The 20107-nt window shown below is 39.7% G+C and overlaps 5 protein-coding genes across 7 annotated transcripts; 2 read left to right on the top strand and 3 right to left on the bottom strand.

Annotated features, from left to right (window-relative positions):
- Positions 1-3597: 3597 nt before the first annotated feature.
- LOC117208575 (zinc finger protein 346-like) lies at positions 3598-7818 on the bottom strand. The gene is made up of 8 exons (XM_033449809.1): positions 7687-7818; positions 5982-6425; positions 5719-5792; positions 5438-5587; positions 5244-5338; positions 4854-5155; positions 4549-4617; positions 3598-4479 (listed from the first exon to the last, which is right to left on the bottom strand). Exons 1-8 carry the CDS (start codon positions 7724-7726, stop codon positions 4325-4327), a joined length of 1329 nt encoding a protein of 442 aa, XP_033305700.1. The 5' UTR covers positions 7727-7818; the 3' UTR covers positions 3598-4324.
- A 203-nt stretch (positions 7819-8021) lies between these two features.
- Positions 8022-9874, top strand: LOC117208586 (UPF0415 protein C7orf25 homolog). Its single transcript, XM_033449819.1, has 4 exons — positions 8022-8278; positions 8496-8937; positions 9030-9583; positions 9647-9874. The coding sequence occupies exons 1-4, from the start codon at positions 8129-8131 to the stop codon at positions 9731-9733; spliced, it is 1233 nt and encodes a 410-aa protein (XP_033305710.1). The 5' UTR covers positions 8022-8128; the 3' UTR covers positions 9734-9874.
- Positions 9687-11013, bottom strand: LOC117208599 (tetratricopeptide repeat protein 12-like). Of its 3 annotated transcripts, XM_033449860.1 has the most exons (5): positions 10664-11013; positions 10408-10605; positions 10219-10349; positions 9957-10137; positions 9687-9870 (listed from the first exon to the last, which is right to left on the bottom strand). In XM_033449860.1, the coding sequence occupies exons 1-5, from the start codon at positions 10797-10799 to the stop codon at positions 9827-9829; spliced, it is 690 nt and encodes a 229-aa protein (XP_033305751.1). In that variant the 5' UTR covers positions 10800-11013; the 3' UTR covers positions 9687-9826. The 3 variants fall into 3 exon arrangements, with proteins under 3 accessions (XP_033305751.1, XP_033305733.1, XP_033305743.1); XM_033449842.1 differs by having other exon boundaries at positions 9957-10349; positions 10664-11009; XM_033449852.1 differs by having other exon boundaries at positions 9957-10349; positions 10411-10605; positions 10664-11008.
- A 70-nt stretch (positions 11014-11083) lies between these two features.
- LOC117208594 (protein bric-a-brac 2-like) lies at positions 11084-12743 on the bottom strand. Its single transcript, XM_033449832.1, has one exon. The coding sequence runs from the start codon at positions 12314-12316 to the stop codon at positions 11171-11173; it is 1146 nt and encodes a 381-aa protein (XP_033305723.1). The 5' UTR covers positions 12317-12743; the 3' UTR covers positions 11084-11170.
- A 118-nt stretch (positions 12744-12861) lies between these two features.
- Positions 12862-17413, top strand: LOC117208616. Its single transcript, XM_033449869.1, has 3 exons — positions 12862-13451; positions 16178-16399; positions 16704-17413. Exons 1-3 carry the CDS (start codon positions 13376-13378, stop codon positions 16883-16885), a joined length of 480 nt encoding a protein of 159 aa, XP_033305760.1. The 5' UTR covers positions 12862-13375; the 3' UTR covers positions 16886-17413.
- The last annotated feature ends 2694 nt before the right edge of the window (positions 17414-20107 follow it).

Genomic DNA, 20107 nt, shown 5'->3' with positions numbered 1-20107 from the left:
TGTGCAAATTCCTAGATCAATTACGTCGAACGACGAATCCGCCAATCTTCCGAAAATCAACTACGAACGTATCTTTTTTTCGTCACGTGACCCAACGCGATGCAAACTGGGTAATTTCTTGCAATTTGAAACCACGTGATCGAGTAAAAATGAATTATGGGTAATTTATTGCAACTTTCATCGTCGCGATCGCGTTCGTCACCGATCGGTGCGTCGCTGACAATTTTCTTCGTTACCGAATTGAAATTAGTGAAACGACAGACTCTTGTACATACATGTTATACATACCGTTAGTGTGCGATATATTTTCATATAGAATTCCCCAAATCTATATCGAATTACTTTTATTGAGACATCGAAAACCGCGAAAGACTCGAACGGAGTGGTTCGTGATTTCGTTTTGAAATCTACTTACGAAGTATGTGAAACCGTTTTTTGAAAGATCGTTCCTTCGTGCAAAGCGTTTAATCGCGAGATATAGAGCGTGTAATAGTGTTTTCACGGTCGCTGATAATCGACGCGTTATTCAATACGACGAAATATTACGCGGGAGCGCAGCGTCATACCCGAGAAGAGAAACCATTGCCAGGGCAATCGTTATCTCATCGATTTTCCCAGAATTGGATGACGACTGCGAGAGTTTGTTGAACGTGAATCTGGACGTACGATTTTTAGTGGTAAGTGCGATCATTTTTTTCTCCTCCTCGTCATTTCCTGCGCCTATGCACACTAGCATATTCCTGATACATATGTATGTACGTAGCTGTTTCTATCGTACCAAGTGACTGGCAAAAGTATTTTTTTATGATTATGTGCCGTACAAAACACTTTGAAACTTCTTTAGCATCGTAACGAGTTCCGAGTATCGCGACGATATTGGTACAGTTTGACACAAAGATAAGTGGTTAATTATCAATCGTGCGAGAAAGCCTCGATGTTTAATGGAATCGTTCGAAGCACTGCTCGTATGGTGTATATTAATTTTCTACTAGATACGAAGATTATCTTTTCACGCGTTTTACCACTATTAAACGCGTTTAATGTTTATTATGTGGTCGATTGATCGCGTTAGCAGAATTGTTTTTTTTTTCTCTTTTTTATTCAGTTCTTGAACCAATCGTATACTTTTCAAAATTCTGAGAATATTCGAAGAATATTCGTAATATGAATCGCGCGGCCATGAACGATAGGAATTATTGGTGACTGATAGAAGGATAAGAGGGTTAAAAGCGTAGGGCAAAATCGAGTGGAAAATGATTGGGATTGTTCGCAAACGAACTTTCGTTGGCGGATTGCAAAGGCAAAACTGTCTATCGGCTCGTTGGAAGCTCAGTGACGAGGAGGTAATCGGTCGACCGATCAAGATTCCCTGTTCGCCTTTCTCTGTCGCGGCGGCAGAGAGCAGAGAGCATAGACGGGCGGCTATTTCCGCATGACATCACACCGCCCGCATTTAGGAGCACGATTTTCTATTTTCTTGTCGGTCTACATTGGTGGCCCGTGAAGACTTGCAAGGTCAGCCCCACCGAGATGCGCCCGGGAACACACTTTTTATTCCCTTTCCTTTCTTTTCGTCCCGTCTCGCGTTCCTCTGTCTTCGTCCCGTCACCGAGGTAACTCTTTCCACAGGCTGATTCGCAAAAACGTCTTATTAAAGCGGGTGTGCCGTCCTGCGAAATTTCCGCGATTAGGCGGCTCGCGTTGCGAAGCACACGCGTCGTTTTTCTCCTACTCGTCTGTAATACAGGCCGGCAATCTGGCCTTGTTCCACTGGCAGTGGGCAACGATCTCGCCTAATCGAGAAATAATTGTACGAATTTGTTCGAGGGCTGGCGAACGGGACAGAAAAGAAATCCTTGCATTCTCGGTTCGCCTGCTGCCTCTCCGAGCTGTTTTTTACCAATTCATTACTCTCAGATGGAACAATGGATTCAGCGAGACAAAGGAGCGGCTGCTCTTGCTTGGCACCGGTACCGTTTCTCGTGTTAACAAAGTTAGCCGTTCGTTTGCGGAATTAGAAATGAAGGTTCGCGTGTAAAGAAAATCCGTGACCGCTGCCTCCAGCCACGGACTTGTCGGAATCGTTCGTTGGAATCGCGTTTCGGTTCAACTATAAGGATTAACAGAGAATCATTTTCAACTCGTCGTAGGTTTTAGGACCGTGTGATCCACGTTGCGTCAAGTATTAGAAATTCTAATCGACGCGCGTGCAATATCGACTCTTCGTCGAAACGTCCGTGTCGTTTTTTAAGGTGAATGCCTCCGGGCCATAAATTTACTCGTCGTTCGTCGGTTCAAAGCATTTACATCTGTGTTCGTCGATGTTCATTATCCGAGACGATCTTTCGCTCGATATCTCCTGTTAATAACGTGGGTCCACGCGATTACGGAAGAGGATTTCTGCGTGAATAGTTGCATAATCAGCGGTCATGAGCCTTATTCCATATAGGCCTCGTGTACGAGCCTCGGCGTGTTAGATATATTTTCGTCATAGGGGAATTTATCGCGTAGGGTGAATCATATTCGAATCGAAGACAACCCGTTCGATATAGTCGTGAAATTCTTTCTTTTTTTATCTTTGGCCGAGCTTGTACGAGGTTGGATCGTTTGCTCTCGTTTATTGGACGATCCCGACGCGTCAGTGCCGGCAATTTCAGAGGAAGACCGACTCACACCGCTTTCAGGTTCTCAGAAATTCTCTCCAGTCATCGGCAGGAATTTATCGAATTTCTACGCGAACGCTCGGTGATTAATAAGTTTTTACGCGCATTACACCTGATCGCGTGACAAATCGATTTCCGTCCCTCGTTCTTATTGTGTACCAGTATTACCTTTATGATTGTCTTGCGAATTCACTTCCGTTCTTCGTCTCCGCTGGAAATTCTCCGCGTCTCCACTACCACTCGTACGCTACCAGGCTGCATAAAATCAACATCTCGGTTCTCCCATCGTAAACACGAGAGTCGAAAGAAATAGCAGCGGGTGTAGTAGGTACGTGTACGACAGACGAGAAGATGGAAAAGGGATTTCGGTGATGTCGTAGAGTGGGAGAACGCAGCGAGGAACAAAAAACGAAAGAGACACGGTAAACGTGGAACCAGCGGTCATAAAAATCCGATGCGCAGGTATAAACCAACGATCTACAAGTCCGTGCGTGGACGATCCTAATCTCTACACGTCGCTGGAATAACAGCAGCCGAAGCTGCCTGACGGAAAGACAAGAAGAAGGGTCGGGGGGGGGGGGGAAATAGTTAGATGATCGAATTATCGTGTGTTTGTTAAAAAAAAAAAAAGAAAAATCAGCGGAATGGTATTCTCCTTGTGGAAACAAAAGGCAGACGATCTCGGAGGAATTTTCAACACGCTGTCTAGAGATCCAGGCTGTCTAAAGTTTTCGCCTTCTTTCGATAGCTTCGAGCTGGGTAAGCGATAGTCTGTGAAATTTTTATGAAGAATTCCTCCCTTTTAGCGATACTACTAACGGCGACGACTAATTCGTGCTTCTTTCCAAAAGACGCAGCTTTTACGTGTCTTGTTGCCATTTTTGGGTATCATGAATGTAGCTCCAGGGTTTCTTGCACGTTGATTCATGCTTTACAACGACATTTTTATTTGGTCACTGCTGTCAAAAGATATATTTGTCGCGGGGAAGTGACAGTAAAAACAGGCTGAAAACGTTGATCCGTCATACGTGTCTTAGGAGGTAATTAATAGAGGAGGGTTCGGTATGGCTCGTTCGCTCGGTCATAAATTCTGTGGAAGGTCGGCAGTGAACGACGCATAAATTTCACTTGGACGCGACAAACGCGCGTCCGTACGAGCGCGCGCGATTTCGCGAATTGAACGGCGGGGAGCGTTCGAGCTAATGGTTTCGTAATTGAATAAATGTGGGCGATTAGTCGCGCAACCTCCGAGACGGTTAACGAGCTACCGTCTAAATAACCGTTCGGCTTACTGAAAATCGAATTTACAGTTAATCGGTATTTAATTTAAAACACCGATTAACAGACTAACAGACTTATCTTTCTCATCAGTGGCGCGACGATCGGATCTAGCTTCGCATTAATTCGTAATTTTCGTTAGTCTCGCGGTGACGTTGGAAGACTCAGAGGTTACTGACTTCCTCGAAAGTCTCGCCGCTAGACCCTATATCGAACAAGAGTTTTATTTCTTATTATTAGGCACAGATCGCTGCACGTTGCTTGCGATACAACCACAATACATCTGCGTAACCGAAAAATGAGAGAAAAGTTTCAGCGAAAACAATGGACAGACAAGGAAGTAGCGTGCACCGACCGTGCACGTGCACGATGCGCCCGTGGTCTTATTTCTTCTTGAATCTAGCTTTCTTCGACACCACTACGGCATTAGACGGAGACTTTGGGTTCGACTGATTTTTATGTTTTTTGCTCTCCACGTGCTGAGCAAACGTACTCTCGGAGTTCAACGACAGATTGCACGGTGCACAATAATACTGGCCTGCAAACGAAACAGTTTGCTGAGCGATTTGGCTGGTTATCGTTCAAACGTTCGAGAAGGTATCCCTACCTGATGGTGTTCGGTAAATGGAATAATCTATAGGTCCAGGAGTAGCCGGTGTCGCCTCGTTCTCGGCAGCTAAAAACATTCATACGATAAACATTGTCGTGATACGAACGAACGTATTGCCCCGCTCGTAAGTTTTAAGACGCAAGCGTGCGCGAACTTGAACAATCGCTAGGATATCGTCGAAATCTTCGAGAATTATTACTTCGGTTAACTACCGTTATTATGTATTATCGTGGCTCGTGCAAACTGAACGTGCTGTCCTAACGCTTACGAACGGGATACATGTGTAGAAATAAAATAGTTACCAGGCTCGGGAACGGGCAATCCGTTCAATCTGAGCATTCTCAAGTGCCTGGCACCGCGTTTGTGCGTTTCTAATTGGTCCTGTCGATTTGCCGAAACACCGCAGAGATCGCAACGCAACGGCGTTGGATAAGGTGGCGGTGTGTAGATGGAGGCCGTTGCTGGTGCAGGTACCGCATTGGTACCGTCAGGTACTACCGGCTGTGCCGGTGTAGATTGCACTTCCGTCTGAAAAGCCATTCCGAATCGGCCGCTGGGATCTATTTGACTGTACTGATTTTGATTTTGCGACTTCTTCGACGGCCTGTAGAATTCAACGCTCTGGTATGACGATCTCGGCTGACACAGCTATCTTTCTAAGAATAATTTGAGACAAGTATACATCTCTGTACCTCGCACGACGTCCGCCGTTCGCTGCTCTAATATGTTTTTTACCAGCGTAGTGTTGCGTCGCATCCGTTTGCGACGTGAACCACGTCTTACAAATCTGCAAATCAAACACGTTTCGCTCGTGTAACAGCGTTCAATCGCGATTTACCTGTTATTTTCCATTCCGCCAACGACGATGTACTTTTCATCTGCTTACATCACAATAGTTTTGCCAGTCGGTGGTCGTACTACTGACTTGGCCGTCTTCGGTCTTTTGTTTCTTTACACTCTGATTCAAAAACATAGACACCTTCTTCTGATGCGGTTTTCCATCGTAATGTAACTTTGCTTGTAACGCGGAGTTCATCTGAAACCGTACATTTTTAAGCAACCTATATTCGCTCCCGTATTTACTTAAATACGTGCTAGTCAAACAACGACACGATATTCAACAGAGTCGCGCGTGTATTTTTATCGGATAAAGTAATCGAGCCTTACAACTGCATTGCACAGATCGCATTTCAGCGGTTTCATTAGTGCTGCCAGTTCCCTCTGGGCGCTTGCAACTTTCTCTACGAAATAGAAACATAAATCAATCTTTAATTAGCTAAAACACCGTAAGAATCTGCAATCGGATTTCTCCAATGATAATTTGACGCGCATAACGATTTATGCGGTATTCTACAGGCCGGTTGAACTTTTTTCATGAAACAAATATATCCTATTTGTTTCACTTGTTATCACGTGTCGCAAACAATTACCTGCGTCTACCGCGGGATCGATGAACTCGTTCTTGCGTTTGTAATACTTGTTTTTGGTCTTGTTGCAAACTTGTATCGTCGGCGATACGACTGCCGCAGCTGCCGCTTTGTAGGTCGTGTCATACCACCGTGCATACAGGTCCGATGTATCGGAATCCGTCGGTACCCACCAGGGTGTAGTTGGCTGTCCAGGTGTTTGTGGTTGCATCGCCGGATGCATGATATACGCTGTTGGCACAGGCAGGCTTGGAAACGACGTGGTTGCTGCTTGAATCGTTGTTAGATTTCCCGCTGTTTCGTTAGTCGATAAACCGGTCGTCGTCGATTCTGTTGTCACAGGTTGTTGTTGCTCCGTCGTAATTGCCAAGTTGTTGCTTTTCGACGTTGTAACTGGAGGCGGAGGCGGCGGAGGCGGTGGAGGCGGCGGCAGAAAACATTCTAATCCTGTATCATGCACGAACGGAAAATATTTTATTCAATTACCACAGCAATTTTGGTAAATGGTACATAAAACGCGCATGCCAAAGAATTTTTCGTTAACCGTTCGATTTATCTCGCTAATAAAATGACCGGGCCGTTTAAGCGCCTCCGAGCCATGTATAAAAATCCGCGGATAAAATATACCGTAAAAATAAAATAATAAAACCCGAAGAGATGCGTATCAACGTAATTTGCTCCAAGATCGGATTTAATCGCGCGCAATGCTCTGACTAATTTTGCTAATTTCGAATAAGTCGGCGAACGTAACCCGTAATATCGGTCATTTTTATTTGTAACATGCAAGATACATTTCCCGAGCTGTTACAAACGGCAGTGAGCGTATTTCGCTTATCGACTACACGCTGCTATAATATCCACTCTACACCTCGCGTTCGAATAATCTGCTTTGGCATCCACGATTAACTTTTCCGCTATCGAGATAACGGGAGTAACGTATTGGTTAAATTTGATGAAAAAATTAGTATCGCGCGTAAGGAACGAAACCCATAACGCGGTAATAACGCTCGATACAATGTTCATAAAATACCAACGATCGTATCATGCTACATACGCTTAAATGGTAACAGAGTGTTTATATACATTGTTACGGATACTACATTCCACGTAACGTAATCCATTTACATCTGTATCGCTATTTAATTAATTACGATCTGTCGATAAATTTCAATTTCATTCATAAATTATGCGTTTTCCTACGAAAACGACAGAGATGTATCACCGCACTGTTGCATCGGTATATATACACGTATGTGTCCGTTATTTCATACTTTAAACCGTCAGCTGATTTCGACAGTGAAACGCCGAATGAAAGTTTGATAGTAAGCACACCTACAGTACTCTACAGCCAACGCATCTTTTTATTTCACGTGCCAGATATAGAGTGCAATACGTGCATGCTTTGAATAATTGTTTTGATAATTGACTGATATAGACATATCAAAAGTCACATCCGGTTGTTTGTAATAGAAGCTGTTGCATTAGGTGGCGTACGTTTGTGTTTGCAGCGACACTCTACCATTCATAAAAAATATCTTGTCATAAATACAACAACGACAACGTGACGAACGTTTTATGTATTTTCAATGATCGACGTGTCCGGGACATTTACGTGTTTGCATATTTTCGGTACACTAGATTCACTAGGGCATATGTTTCTACAACGTGAATCAATGAGAGAAATTCTTTCCTACAAATAGAAACTCACCCGGTATTTCTGGATTTTCGATGATCTTCGCGCTAGACATTTTGCAGCGTAAATACCGCGATATTTCTCTATTATTGTCAGAGAAAACTTGACGGCGCGCGATAATTACGGCGCGATAAGGAGCCTTGTTTTCGTTCGCTCTGCACTCGCGAATTAGTTTCCTGTCTGTAGTTTTACATTTCGCACGATTCGCTGGAACATGGTATCATTACGATTCATGTATTATGTTTGACTGTCAATTATTCGGTGAAATACAAAAGTTTGTGAGGTTAATAGACGAGTTTGACAAGCGACCCGACGACATTACGCGATATTGAACTGTGATGCAAGATGGCTGCTAACACTACGTTCGTCGATCGTGGACTATCCAAAATTATTAGAATTACCACAGAAAATAGAATTTTTCATGGCCAACTTGTCGAAAATCGCTTAATCCGGGAGGATGGAGGAAAAGGCTGAGCTTTTAACATGCATCGAGGAAAAAATAGAGAGTGGCAAAGCCACGATAGACAGGCTGAAACTTGTGGGAAAGATTGACGGGATTGAAAAACTTATACGAAAAATTCAACAAGAAATTAAGTTTTTAGAAAAGGTATGTCTCCTTGAAATTACGATAACAGTTCCACCGTATACATATATTTCCTTCACGAGGTTGAGTAGCGATCATACGTATCTATAATCGGGCAATCTGTAAAATATTTCATTGTATCTGTTTCTTCTAATCTCGTTGATTATAAATATGCAAGGTGGTTACATACTTTTTAAGTTAAAAGAATCAGGATTATAATTATATGCTATTCTCAATAAAGGTACAATCTACAGGGAACGTAAAGAAAGAACATCTACAGAGTACAAATTTGATTCATTTGAACGCAATTGTAGCACGACTCTTCTGTGCTAATGAACCTACCAATGTTATGAAACCCTTTAAGTATCAGAAGTCACGCTTAGAAGTAGATATTGTATGCAACGGTGGTGCGTCATGGATAAAAGTTATTGCTAGAAATGCTAGAGCTCTCACTATGATTTCAATGGGTAATGGAGAATACGGGCAAAAGTCTGTGCTTGACCAAGCAATGAGTTACTTGCGATGCGCAAAGTGCTATCCACATTTGTATAGGCCACCCGATATCGTATTCCACTTTGCTTATGGTATAGAAATTCCATTAGCTACACGTTTGGAACGCATGGGAATAATCGTTGAAGGGGATAAAATGCAGTGTGAAGATGTAAAAAATATAGATGTACACGGTATTAATGTTTTCTTAATACGGTACATGCATGAATATGTTTCACACCATTAACTAAAAAATGATATTCATGGTTTATTCTTCCGGAGGTAGATAGCGAGGACAGATTTTCCACATGGATGTATTCGTTAGAATCTACCGAGGAGCCTTTGGATGAATATAAAAAGAACATAGATTCAGATTTAGATACGTTAAATACATCTTTCCTTAAAACTGAAATAAATATTCTCAACTTGGATGTGTCAACTTTATTAGCGTACGTGACAAACATGACCAATGGATACGATCGTTTTATTTATCGGGAACCTTTACTCACGCAACAAGCAGAAATGGAGAGAGAACGTCCAGTGAAACCTATTTTAGAGGATTTGTTTAAAGGAAAGAAACTAATTGTCTGTCAAACTGCTTATGAAAATTTTATGAACATTATAGATGTTATCGGTGGACCCAGAGAGACTCTTAGGGCAAAAGAACTACTTAGTAAAGTTCAGATTGTTAAGGATATACCAACAGGCAGAATAATGGAGAAGCTTAATTTGGGTGGTAAAATTAAAGATAGATCTAGATTAGTTTTTGCAACAGGCGAAGATATGAAAAGCATTACAGTATCTGCGAATGAGGGATTTGTTAGAGCAGCACGTATGCAGGTATAAGTATTTGTATTATAAAATATAATAGTTTCAAACAATTCCAGTAATAACTTTTTTCAGGGAATTGAATGTACAGTCTTTCTGCATGAACCTAGATCTCTCTCAGAGATTAAAGAAGGTTATGCAACAAAAATAGATCCATCTTGATACCGGTCAAATGCATTTTAGGTTATTACAAAAGAAATATTCACGCTATACAAGAAATATTTCTATTGTTTACTATCAAATGCTATTACTAGATCAGGCTTGATAATTAACGCGCATGTCCATACTTTCTTCAAATTCTGTGAAAAAAAAAAAAAGAAAGGTTACAAGTAAAAAGGTTAATTTTAAATAGAAATGTTTCCAATGTAAAAAATATGAAGTATACCATTAATAAATTTGTTGAAGTGTGGATTTCTTTCTTTTGCTAACTGAATGTATTCTTTATATTTGATTTCGTCTCCAAGTTGTTTATAACACTTTGCGCTATTTAAGAGGGCTTTCAAGTTTGTATTATTAACTTTTAGCGCCCATTCGCAGTCGGCTAAAGCTCTTTCGAATAATCCAAGCTGAATATACGATAGAGCCCTATTATTCCATAACACGGTCGAATCTTTTCGTTGCTCGAGTGCTTTACTATAGTATGTTACCGCTTTTTCGTAGTTCTTCTCCTTAAATGCTCCATTACCGATTGTTTTCAACGTTTCCGCTCGTTCGTTTCTAATTTTCCGGTTCTCTGCTCTTTCTTTCGCATCTTTCTCCACGCTTTTCATAAACGCTTCTATATAAAGAAACCTTCGATTAGTCTGGGAATGTAAAACACAAGGATCATTACTTGCTACCTCTACACATTTGTTCCTGAGTTGAATTTTCATTGACCGAACATTTGTTAATCACTGTACGATTAATTCTTATTTTTAACTCGGTATCCTCGCATATATCTTTTTCCAACCGGTTTCCCAAAATTTCATCGGCCAATATTTCTCCGTGCTTCTGTTCTTCAGGATCGGCAGACGCCAACTTTTTCACAACTTTTTCTTGAAATTTAATAAATTGAAGATTACGTTCGTAATTGAAAAAGGAGATAATGCTTACCGACTTCGGTAACGCGACGCATAAAGTTCTGAAATTCTTCCTCAGTTACATGTTTATCTACCATTAAGTTGTCCATAATTTGTTCACCTTCTGCTATCTTTTCACCGAGCTTATTATGATCTATTATCTGATCCATACTTTAAATACTTTTCAATAAAAATAATTGGACAAGATCGAGCTAACCAAAACGCGAGGACAACTGGATACACAAGGTTTCCATAGAAACATGTAACGTAGTAGCATGAATTATGTGCTGAGTGGTTCAAGTGTTAAATAAGTATGAAACATTTATATTCAATTGATTTATTAGAAAATGAACAAGATCATGTAAGAAAGTGATAAGTAAGTGAAGTAGTGAACTATGGTTAATTTATATATATATATATATTGAAATTTTGCAGATTCTTTTTTAAACAAGTATTTATAATCACAAAAAGTTTTATTCAGTCTCTAAGTGTTATCTTCAAAGCAACATATATTAATAATTTAAAACATTTTTTTTATCTATTAACCGTTGGATCCCTTTCTTGGGGGAAATTCAGAAAGCGCCCCTGCGTTATAATATGTCTGTTCCACATTCGTAACAGGAAACATTTGGGACGATCCCATGAGTGTCTCCGAATTTTCATTGTCAATTTCTTCGACTTCAAGAGGGTCCATATCCGCGTCTTCTTCCATTTCAAATATATCTACTTCATCTTTTATATAAACCGCATACTTCATAGATTTGTTGCTTTCTGAACTAGTCCTTTGTTTCCTTTTGTCTAAAGGTTCATTTCTCTGAAACTCTTGACTACTCGTAGGTGGTTTTCCAGCTGTAATTTCAACTTCGTCCATAATACATAATTTTTTCAAAGGCAAAGATTTATCCTTCGATATAGCAGACAGAACATGAGGCCAACTAATGACAGGTTCAGAAGGCTCTTTTCTTTTTTGAGGTGGTGGGTTGGTAATTCCTCTACTAGTACTTGGCATGTCGTTAATGTCTACAATACTGATTCCAGAGCGCCCTGTATCTAAACGTTGACTTAATAAATTAATATTACCCTCTTCACTTTTTTTGGTAGTGTCCAGCGGGATTTTATTTCTGCTTTTATGAAGATGAGTAGACGAAGGCAACTTTGTCGATTGACTGGCCGTCTTATTTTGTGGTTTATTACTATTAGGATCATGATCAGGTACTGTTTTGGTAGGTAGACATTTCGTTTCTTCGATTTTTAAGCGAGATACCGTGGTCGTTTTCCTGGACGTATCATGAGACGCGTTGTTCGATTCTCCTACCAAAACGGAAGTTTGAATATGCCGTAGTCCGGTGACTTCCAAAATTTCGGCCAATTTCAACAGCCTTCTAACCTCACTTTGAACCACTTGTATTTCACCGCAGTACATGAAATTGACGATAGTCTTGAGATCATCCGCTTCGATATCGTGAAGAATAATCATAGGATGAGGATGATCGTTGGCGACGAGCAGGCGACGAAAGAACGAGCTCGAGTTGGCCAATACCATTTTGTGACATTTTAAAATCGTTCCGTCTTTACATACTAAAGAAAGATCTACAAACTGTTGCTTCTCGTAACATGTATCGAGGGAAACTGCCAAATGCGACGGAAAACTATGCCACTTTAAACTTAATACTGTCTCTTCCCTCATCTTGAATATTGTAATTGACAGCTTTCGATTTTACGTACGATTCACAGCACACGACTTTCGTTTATAACAACACACTCGCCATGACACGTGCCGCTGTCATCGCAACTATGTTTTAAGCGGTGCATTGCAATAGACAAAATATTCTTTAACGTGCCAAACGTGAATTAGAAACAGAGTTACAATATTGAACTGTAACGATCGATTTTCCTAATATATGAAATGTACCTTTTGTACGATATAGGTACGTTTAAAAATGCACGAATTCCATGCTTTTGAGGAAAATTGATTCCGTGTTTCAAAAATAACCTGCATGGGAATCGATTTTCGTTAGCCAGATGTCGTAGTTACATAGAAGGAGAGAAATATGTCATCGTCTTGGTTATCCGATTTAAAAGTATTCATTTTACACAAATTCGGAATAAGATTCGAAATAGCGATCAATTACTACTTCGTTTTAAAATACGATCGATAAATATGAAAATTCAGATTAGATTCAAATAGGAACGCCGTTATTTTTCGTAACACTTGTTTCATAATTCTTTTTTAGCTGGATTAGTTGGAAATAATAGATTTAAACAGCTTGTGCGTGAAATTTCGTTTTGATTGTCGCGCCAGTCGGAGGTACACGCGCGTACCATAGCGCCATCTCGATGTCTCGAAATCGAAACACATTCTGCGATTCTCGATGCCAATTGAGTTCGATAAGTGCAAATGGTCGTTTAATAACAGATGATTGAACGCGTTCCGCGGCGCGGCCTAGCATTTATCTGTCAAAACTGGTGACGGTCGGCCGATCGGCAATGAGCCGGCTTATGCGTGCTTGTTGATTGTTTTTGCGCTGAGGTTTTTAGGTTATCTAAACGAATACATTACCGAAAGACGTGCGTGTACGTTTTGTGCGTTCAACATTGGGTTTCCCGAGCGGCACAAACGCATCGATCGTGAGTGTACTTTGAATATTTTTGTCGATTATTATTATTATGTGATCGTGAATCAGGAAAGGCCGAGAAGAAATACAAAGAGCAAGCGTCAACACGAGAAGGAAAAAAAGAAAGCAAGATGCGAAACGTTCGAGGCAATGTTTTCTGCTATCTCATCGTGGCACTGCTTTTTCTAGCGCCATCCAGTTACGCAGGTAAGCATGGATTCTCTGAAACAATTTACATTTGGTGTTTGCCAGCAAATTAAGTGTCTCTGCACCGAGCGAGGCCGAAATTGCTTCGTTCAATCGAAGCATTGGGGTCACCCCTGTAAGGCCACAATAGTCTTCTTCCGCTTTTTCTCCGTCTCTCCCTTTACCCCTCTCCTGTACTCGGTCTCTTTCTTTCTGGCGCGAGCGCGCGCGCGTTCTTTCTTTCTTTCCATTTCTCTCTAATTCCCTTGCTCTCCGACTATTCGCGTGTCTCTTCTCCTCTTGGTGCTTATGGTCCAGAAATCGAGCCGCCGCGGGTGTTGTGTTTTTCAACGCCACATCGATATGTTTCACTGGTTGAAACACGTTTCTCTCGCTTGATTCGCTCGCATATATTCCGTGTTCAATTTTTCAAACATCAATTACTGCCGTGTACATGCTGTCCCAATGGAAGATAAATGATTAACGTAGCACGTAGCAGACGCTCGTTATCGCATAATCAATTTGTTTCGGTTGTACGGTAGTTGATGTACAACGGCCGGTATTTCCCGTCCGTAATTATATGTCCGACAATTTTTTCTTTCAACGAATTTCCATGAACCTACGGACGAAAATATACGTTGGCAATATTTATTATTGTCTAGCCAGAAGGTACGAAGCTTATCGCGTTCAATCACAGTTGCTGATATATTTTACACCTTTGTTCGCTTTTTTTGCTCAAGGCACACAGCGTTCACTTTATAACGAAGAAGATGAGTCAATGTTATAACAAGTCCATACGTAGCGTTTAACGTTATTCAACACTAATGCTAGTATCAGTATCAGCAACAGCGTCGTCTTCTTTCATTCTTCGCCATCAACGAATAGCGCAAGATAAATAAGACACGCACGAATCTGCTCAATTGAAAATGTAACTTTGTGTCTCGCATCCCCTTTCGTGGGAAATAATTAACGCGCAGTTGACGTGCAAACGCTTTATTTAGCGGTCGTAATTAGCTCTGCGAACGAATAATATTTCGCGACGATTCCGTTAGTCATCCTGTATTGTCCGCCCATGTAATTTATTTTACGGAAGATATGGTTATCAACCGCGTACGCAGAATGTTTCTATCATGGCCCAGTATGTGCTATATAAAGTGAAGTAACAGACTTATTAACAGTCTAACTATAGTCGATAGACTTACATATGTAACGTGCAGTGGCTGTAACAAGTATTTGCGTCTTACTGTATTTCTTATAGTATTTATATACTAATTAACCTAATTAGGTTCAAGTATATCAAAGTTTCGTATCATTAATCTTTATATCGGTACAAAGGTTGGAGAATGAGCGTACGTGCAAATAGTTTTCGGTTGCTATGTAATAATTTTTTGGTAGAGTCCCGCAGTTTCCTTTCGTAGCGCGCACACGTAACGTAAGGTTCAAACGAAAGATGTCGTTGTTCTAGAACTGTAAATTTTAAGTAAAAATTCCGCGATACTGTATATTAATAAATATAATTGCAGAAAACTGAATGCGATGTTTCAAGGCAAGCAGATATTCCTAACACTGCCTACAGCGAAATTCGCGAAATTCGTTTGCATTTTGACAAGCGTATTGCAGGAAGGCACCTTATCGAATTAATGCGATACTATCGACTTAAATCAGAAGAAAGTCCGTTAATTTGCTTGACTCAACCAACCTCCGTGTAGTTAACCTCTGTATTCTAGCTGATTAAACGAATTCGCCTCGATTAACTGATTCAGCCAATTTCGGCTCACGCAGTGTCGATACAGTCGCAATGATATACCACTCTCGCTGGAAGCGCTTTGTGTCTTTTGTTCAAACGAAGCGAAAAATGATCGTTACTGTCGGCTGACTCCGATAGCGATAGAAAAAGACGATAATGACGAACTCGTGACTATGAATTTGCCGGCAGTTATCGTTATCGTTCAATTCGAGCGAGACGATCATATCATTAAGAAAATTTTATTCTTCCGAGCTGTCTATTGTTTTGCGCGCATTTCATGCAAATCGATTAATAATGATTCGTTAAATGGATACACTGTAGAATAAAACGTGGTCTTTGTTCGTGCATTCTGTAGCTCATGAAAGTACACGTTTGAGTATTTATCGTAGGAAACTTTATGTACACATTATCTGTGTTATATAAAGACATTCTTAAATTTCATTCATCGCTGTAACGATATATGGCTATGATGATTCAATCGGTATTTAAAACCAATCTGAGTATGTATATAGAAATTAGAAGAGGATGCAAACGTTTATTTTGTAGGAGATCAATGTTCGTATAGATAAATAATTAGCGTTAAAACGATCCCATTAAGTGTTCGCGATCACGTTTAAATACTTTTCTTATCTTTGTGAAATACGTGTTTGCGCGAAATATCAAAACGTTTACATACAACGCACGTAGTATATTCGTAAAAGGTCTCTATTCTATTCGTAAAACGTTGCAATATCTTCGAGAACAATTTTATTTTGTACTCGTAGGATCAAAGTTGCCGAAGTACGTTAATCCTACAAATGTTTGCGGGGCTGGAATATTTTTTACCTGCCGTGGCTGATATCCACACCCTATTAACCTTTGCTTAGACAAATTAGCTAAGCTTTCTATGTCTCCTGCTTTCAATTTGTATTCGGCTGATTGGGCCTCATCTCGTACAATGTAACGCTACTCGTTGATCTCGATGCGCTGCCTGATTGAGAGTAATTTACCGACTACTCAGATGTTTCAGCCGAAAATGCGACAAGCCAATTTCAACGATGCGACATCAACAAAGCGACGGATCAGTGTGGCGAAAACGAAAGATGCTTTAAAAATTCGGAGAACGAAGAAGCACAGTGCAGATGCGTGAGAGGTTTCGAAGCGGACGGAGGCCAGTGTGTCCAGGTTACTACATTTCGCAACGTAATTATTGATCAGTCAACGATCGAAGTCCACTCAGGAGGTATATATATATATATAAAAACGTCGGCAGCGAAAGATCTAACCTAAAAATTTAGCTTGGTAGTGAAAAAGTTAGCTTGGTATCGGCGCAAACTAAACTATTCTGTGCAAATCTCGTAAACGGTCGAGCAAACAATTTCCCTATTTTTTTTCTAGATCGATAATACGATTGCGTTAACTCGTTATATCGTACATAGAGTAACCACGAGATAGAGGGTTATCGCGGAAGGAAATGTTTAATTAAGAAACGCTACGATTTTTCATGTCGATGGTGCTGAATGAAATTATTTTAAAATTTTGTTTAGGTAGTCCCATAGGTGCTGGCTTGTTTATACTGACTTTCCTCATACTAATGCTCATGTTACTGTATTTCGTCGAGAAGCGATATAAGTGGTTCCAACGAGTTCGACAGCGTCGTTCAAATCATTACGGCAATGTGCTAGTCACAAGAGACGACGACGACGATGACGATTCACCGATAGCGTAAGCTGGTACCTAATAGTAATTAATACGTGTGCCGTGTACAAAGTGCGAAACTTTTTAACAAAAGCACGAACTTTAACGCAGAGACGCTCAGTTACACAATTCATAATTTAAAGCGACAAGCTTTGAGTTACCGCTGCGTGGATCGCCTTACCGAATAACCGCAATAAAAATCTAGTACCGGTTCATGTCCAATTGCCTCGTCCTCCCGGGCGAGTTGCAAGGAAATTTCGATCGATTTCTCTATCGATCTCTATCGAGTTCTATAGGCAATGCATTTAACCGCTTATACCTCCGTGATCGTGACTTGAAGCATTCGACATTTCGAGAATCGAACATTGAACGTCGCACATGAACGTCTTCTCTTGGAGCTTGTTACGCTTAGGGAACAATATTGTGTAACTCTGTGTACCTATATATGGAGGGAAGGTTTAGATACCAGGTATGTGCGAAGCAAAATATCGTCGAACTGAATTAAGAGGCTAAATGTAAACGAGTGTTGGTGTAAGTAGACGTGTTTTATGCCGATAAACGTAAATCTTTCATCTTTGAACGTGTAAAACATATCCATCTCCGACTTTTTACATAACATCCATTCAGATGGTAATTACACGTATGTACGTTTCTAAAGGTGAAAAGACATTTCACCGACCATATTGGCAGGGTTATTGATAATCGCACGATATTTATGTCTCTATTATTTAACGATTGAATATGTACAGAACGTTTGCATAAGAATACTGCTACTTACACGATCACCGATTCTACGTTTATATATAATGGTTATAAAGGATACGGGATAACTGACTGCGGTTTCGATAGTTTGTAAGAACATATTGAAAGCATAATTTTTTACGATAACATTAAGAAGCTGGTCAGTAAACTTTAACACGTTATTGATATGTTGTATAAAATCGGTGACTATCGGTCCATCTTTCGCTGTATACAAAATTTAGGATGAATTACATATTTACATTCTCAACTGTATCTTCGATCATGCAACGAAATTTGTGCATGTGACGCGATTAAACGTCGATCCGATAATTTTATAGACTGTCTTCCTTTGCAAGATTGCGTATAAATTTATATTATTGTTTGCCAATGTTGAAACTTTTGTGGAAATTGACGATACATTCGGGATATTGAATCGTGTCGCGTGGATAAAGTTTTACCGTTCTCTCTGAATGTCTTGTTCTTTCGAGGATAACTCTCAAACGGATGTCACTTTACCAAAGAATAAACATTTCAAAATCTAAATTACGATATACATACGTGCCAGTTGCAAGCAAAGGCATCTTTTTGTTACACGTACATGTATCATTTTATAATAGTAATTAATTAATAATATATGTTGCGTATAGTGCAGCATCTACTGCGCAATTACCATATATTATGTAATATATAATTAATTAATTATCATTTCTGTCACGTATGATTAGTACGCTCCTTAAATATTCCTGCAACGTGTTATTGATTAACCGCGAGAGGAGTCGATGATTTTTATCTTTGTTACGAGTCGAAGGGAGTTAACTTTTAAACTGCAAGACGTTTAGACACTGCTACACTCATACCAAAAGAACGTTGCATTTCTTATCGCGCTCGGTATTGTTTTTGTAATATAAAGAAATTTGTAAATAACTTTCCGCCATTCCGCGGGTGCGTATTCTTGCCAGCCAATCAGTCTCTTTCCTATAGCGTATAATCTAATTGTAATTCTGAAGAAAATCGCATATATATACACGAATATTCCTAAGAAAAGGGACGAGTCTCTATCTCTTGCGAAAGATTATCGAAACGTACACATTTGCATTTATTTTGGATTTATACGCATATTTATATATATATTTATATATATATTATATATATATATATTTATATATAGATATATATATATATATATCAAGATATACATAAATATAAATATTATATATATATATATATATATATATATATATATATTTAACCTATTCTTATACTCTATCATTTATGTACAGAACTACGCGCTAGAAGGTAATCAGAGCAATTAGGCGGTGCTCGAGATATCGATTCTGATTGGTTAGACCGCTCGGCATCGTGAGACGAGATTTGATATTTTTATAGTCGGCGAGTACAAATTGAAACGGTGCGACAGGTATTAGCGAATTATTGTTTTTAGTTACGTATCGCCGGAAATTCTCTCGTAGTTTGCGATACGATCGTAGATGCGATGAACGTCACCGCTCATTTCACTTGTTAACGACACGTCTATTAGAATGCACTTCAGCGATGCAGTTTGACAATTCGACTGACTGTAATTATTGTTACCGTTTTTCATAATAGCCACGTTTACGCAAAACATCGACAATCTTGCATTACAATTTGTTGCGGTAGTTGGAAATTGAATCAAGCGAGATGGAAGAGAGAGAATGTTATTCTATAGATTTAATTCATCCTTTCGTATTTACAGGGATGACTTGGTTTGTGTGTACGTGGCTCTGTTGAGTTGTAAATTTTACTCTGTGATGTATTTTACGTTATCCTTGATGAAACATTTATTATCGATTGATTAACGTTCTCGTGGCACAATTTGTTAAGAGTAATACTAGCTCGATTGCAGGAACATACTGTATTTTCGAGTTCCTTGACGTTGTACGTACATATCGCATAACTGCTTTAAATGCAAAATATTAACAAGAAATTTGATAGTTTCCCCGACAATGAAACATTGTTTTCTCATAGGAAATTTTGTGGCCAAAAAATGTCTAAAACTGCGCATCTAAAAATTAAGAGAAATCTAACAAAAAGCACTGAATTTGTCTATTTCTAATAAATGCTTACGAAACGTGTCATCAGAATTAAGTCATCAATGACCACAATGAAGGATTTGTAAATATTCAACATCGATAAATATAAAATAGAAAATAAAGAAAATAACACTCAAACGCTCTACCATTGATTATTTTTCGCTCCTCTTAATCAACCTGTTTAGTTAATACGTACCGTTGTTCATTCTCGTATAATTTAATCTTTACATAAGTTATGCGACAATGAATAGAATTTTGATCTCTTTAAGATAGAAGATGATCTTATTTTTGTGGGTTTCCATTCGTAGCAACCTCCCCGTGGTGAGACCTGGGCAATCGATATTACTTACGATATAATACCTGTATTGTACGATATAATACCTGTATTGTACGTACGTAATATCGAGCTAATGGCTACGAGATCAACCTTCGTTCACTGCATA

The sequence above is a fragment of the Bombus bifarius genome, unplaced genomic scaffold (genome assembly GCF_011952205.1).
Source record: "Bombus bifarius isolate JDL3187 unplaced genomic scaffold, Bbif_JDL3187 scf7180000007966, whole genome shotgun sequence".
Classification (NCBI taxonomy): domain Eukaryota; kingdom Metazoa; phylum Arthropoda; class Insecta; order Hymenoptera; family Apidae; genus Bombus; species Bombus bifarius.
This window is presented reverse-complemented; position numbering and strand designations above follow the sequence as displayed.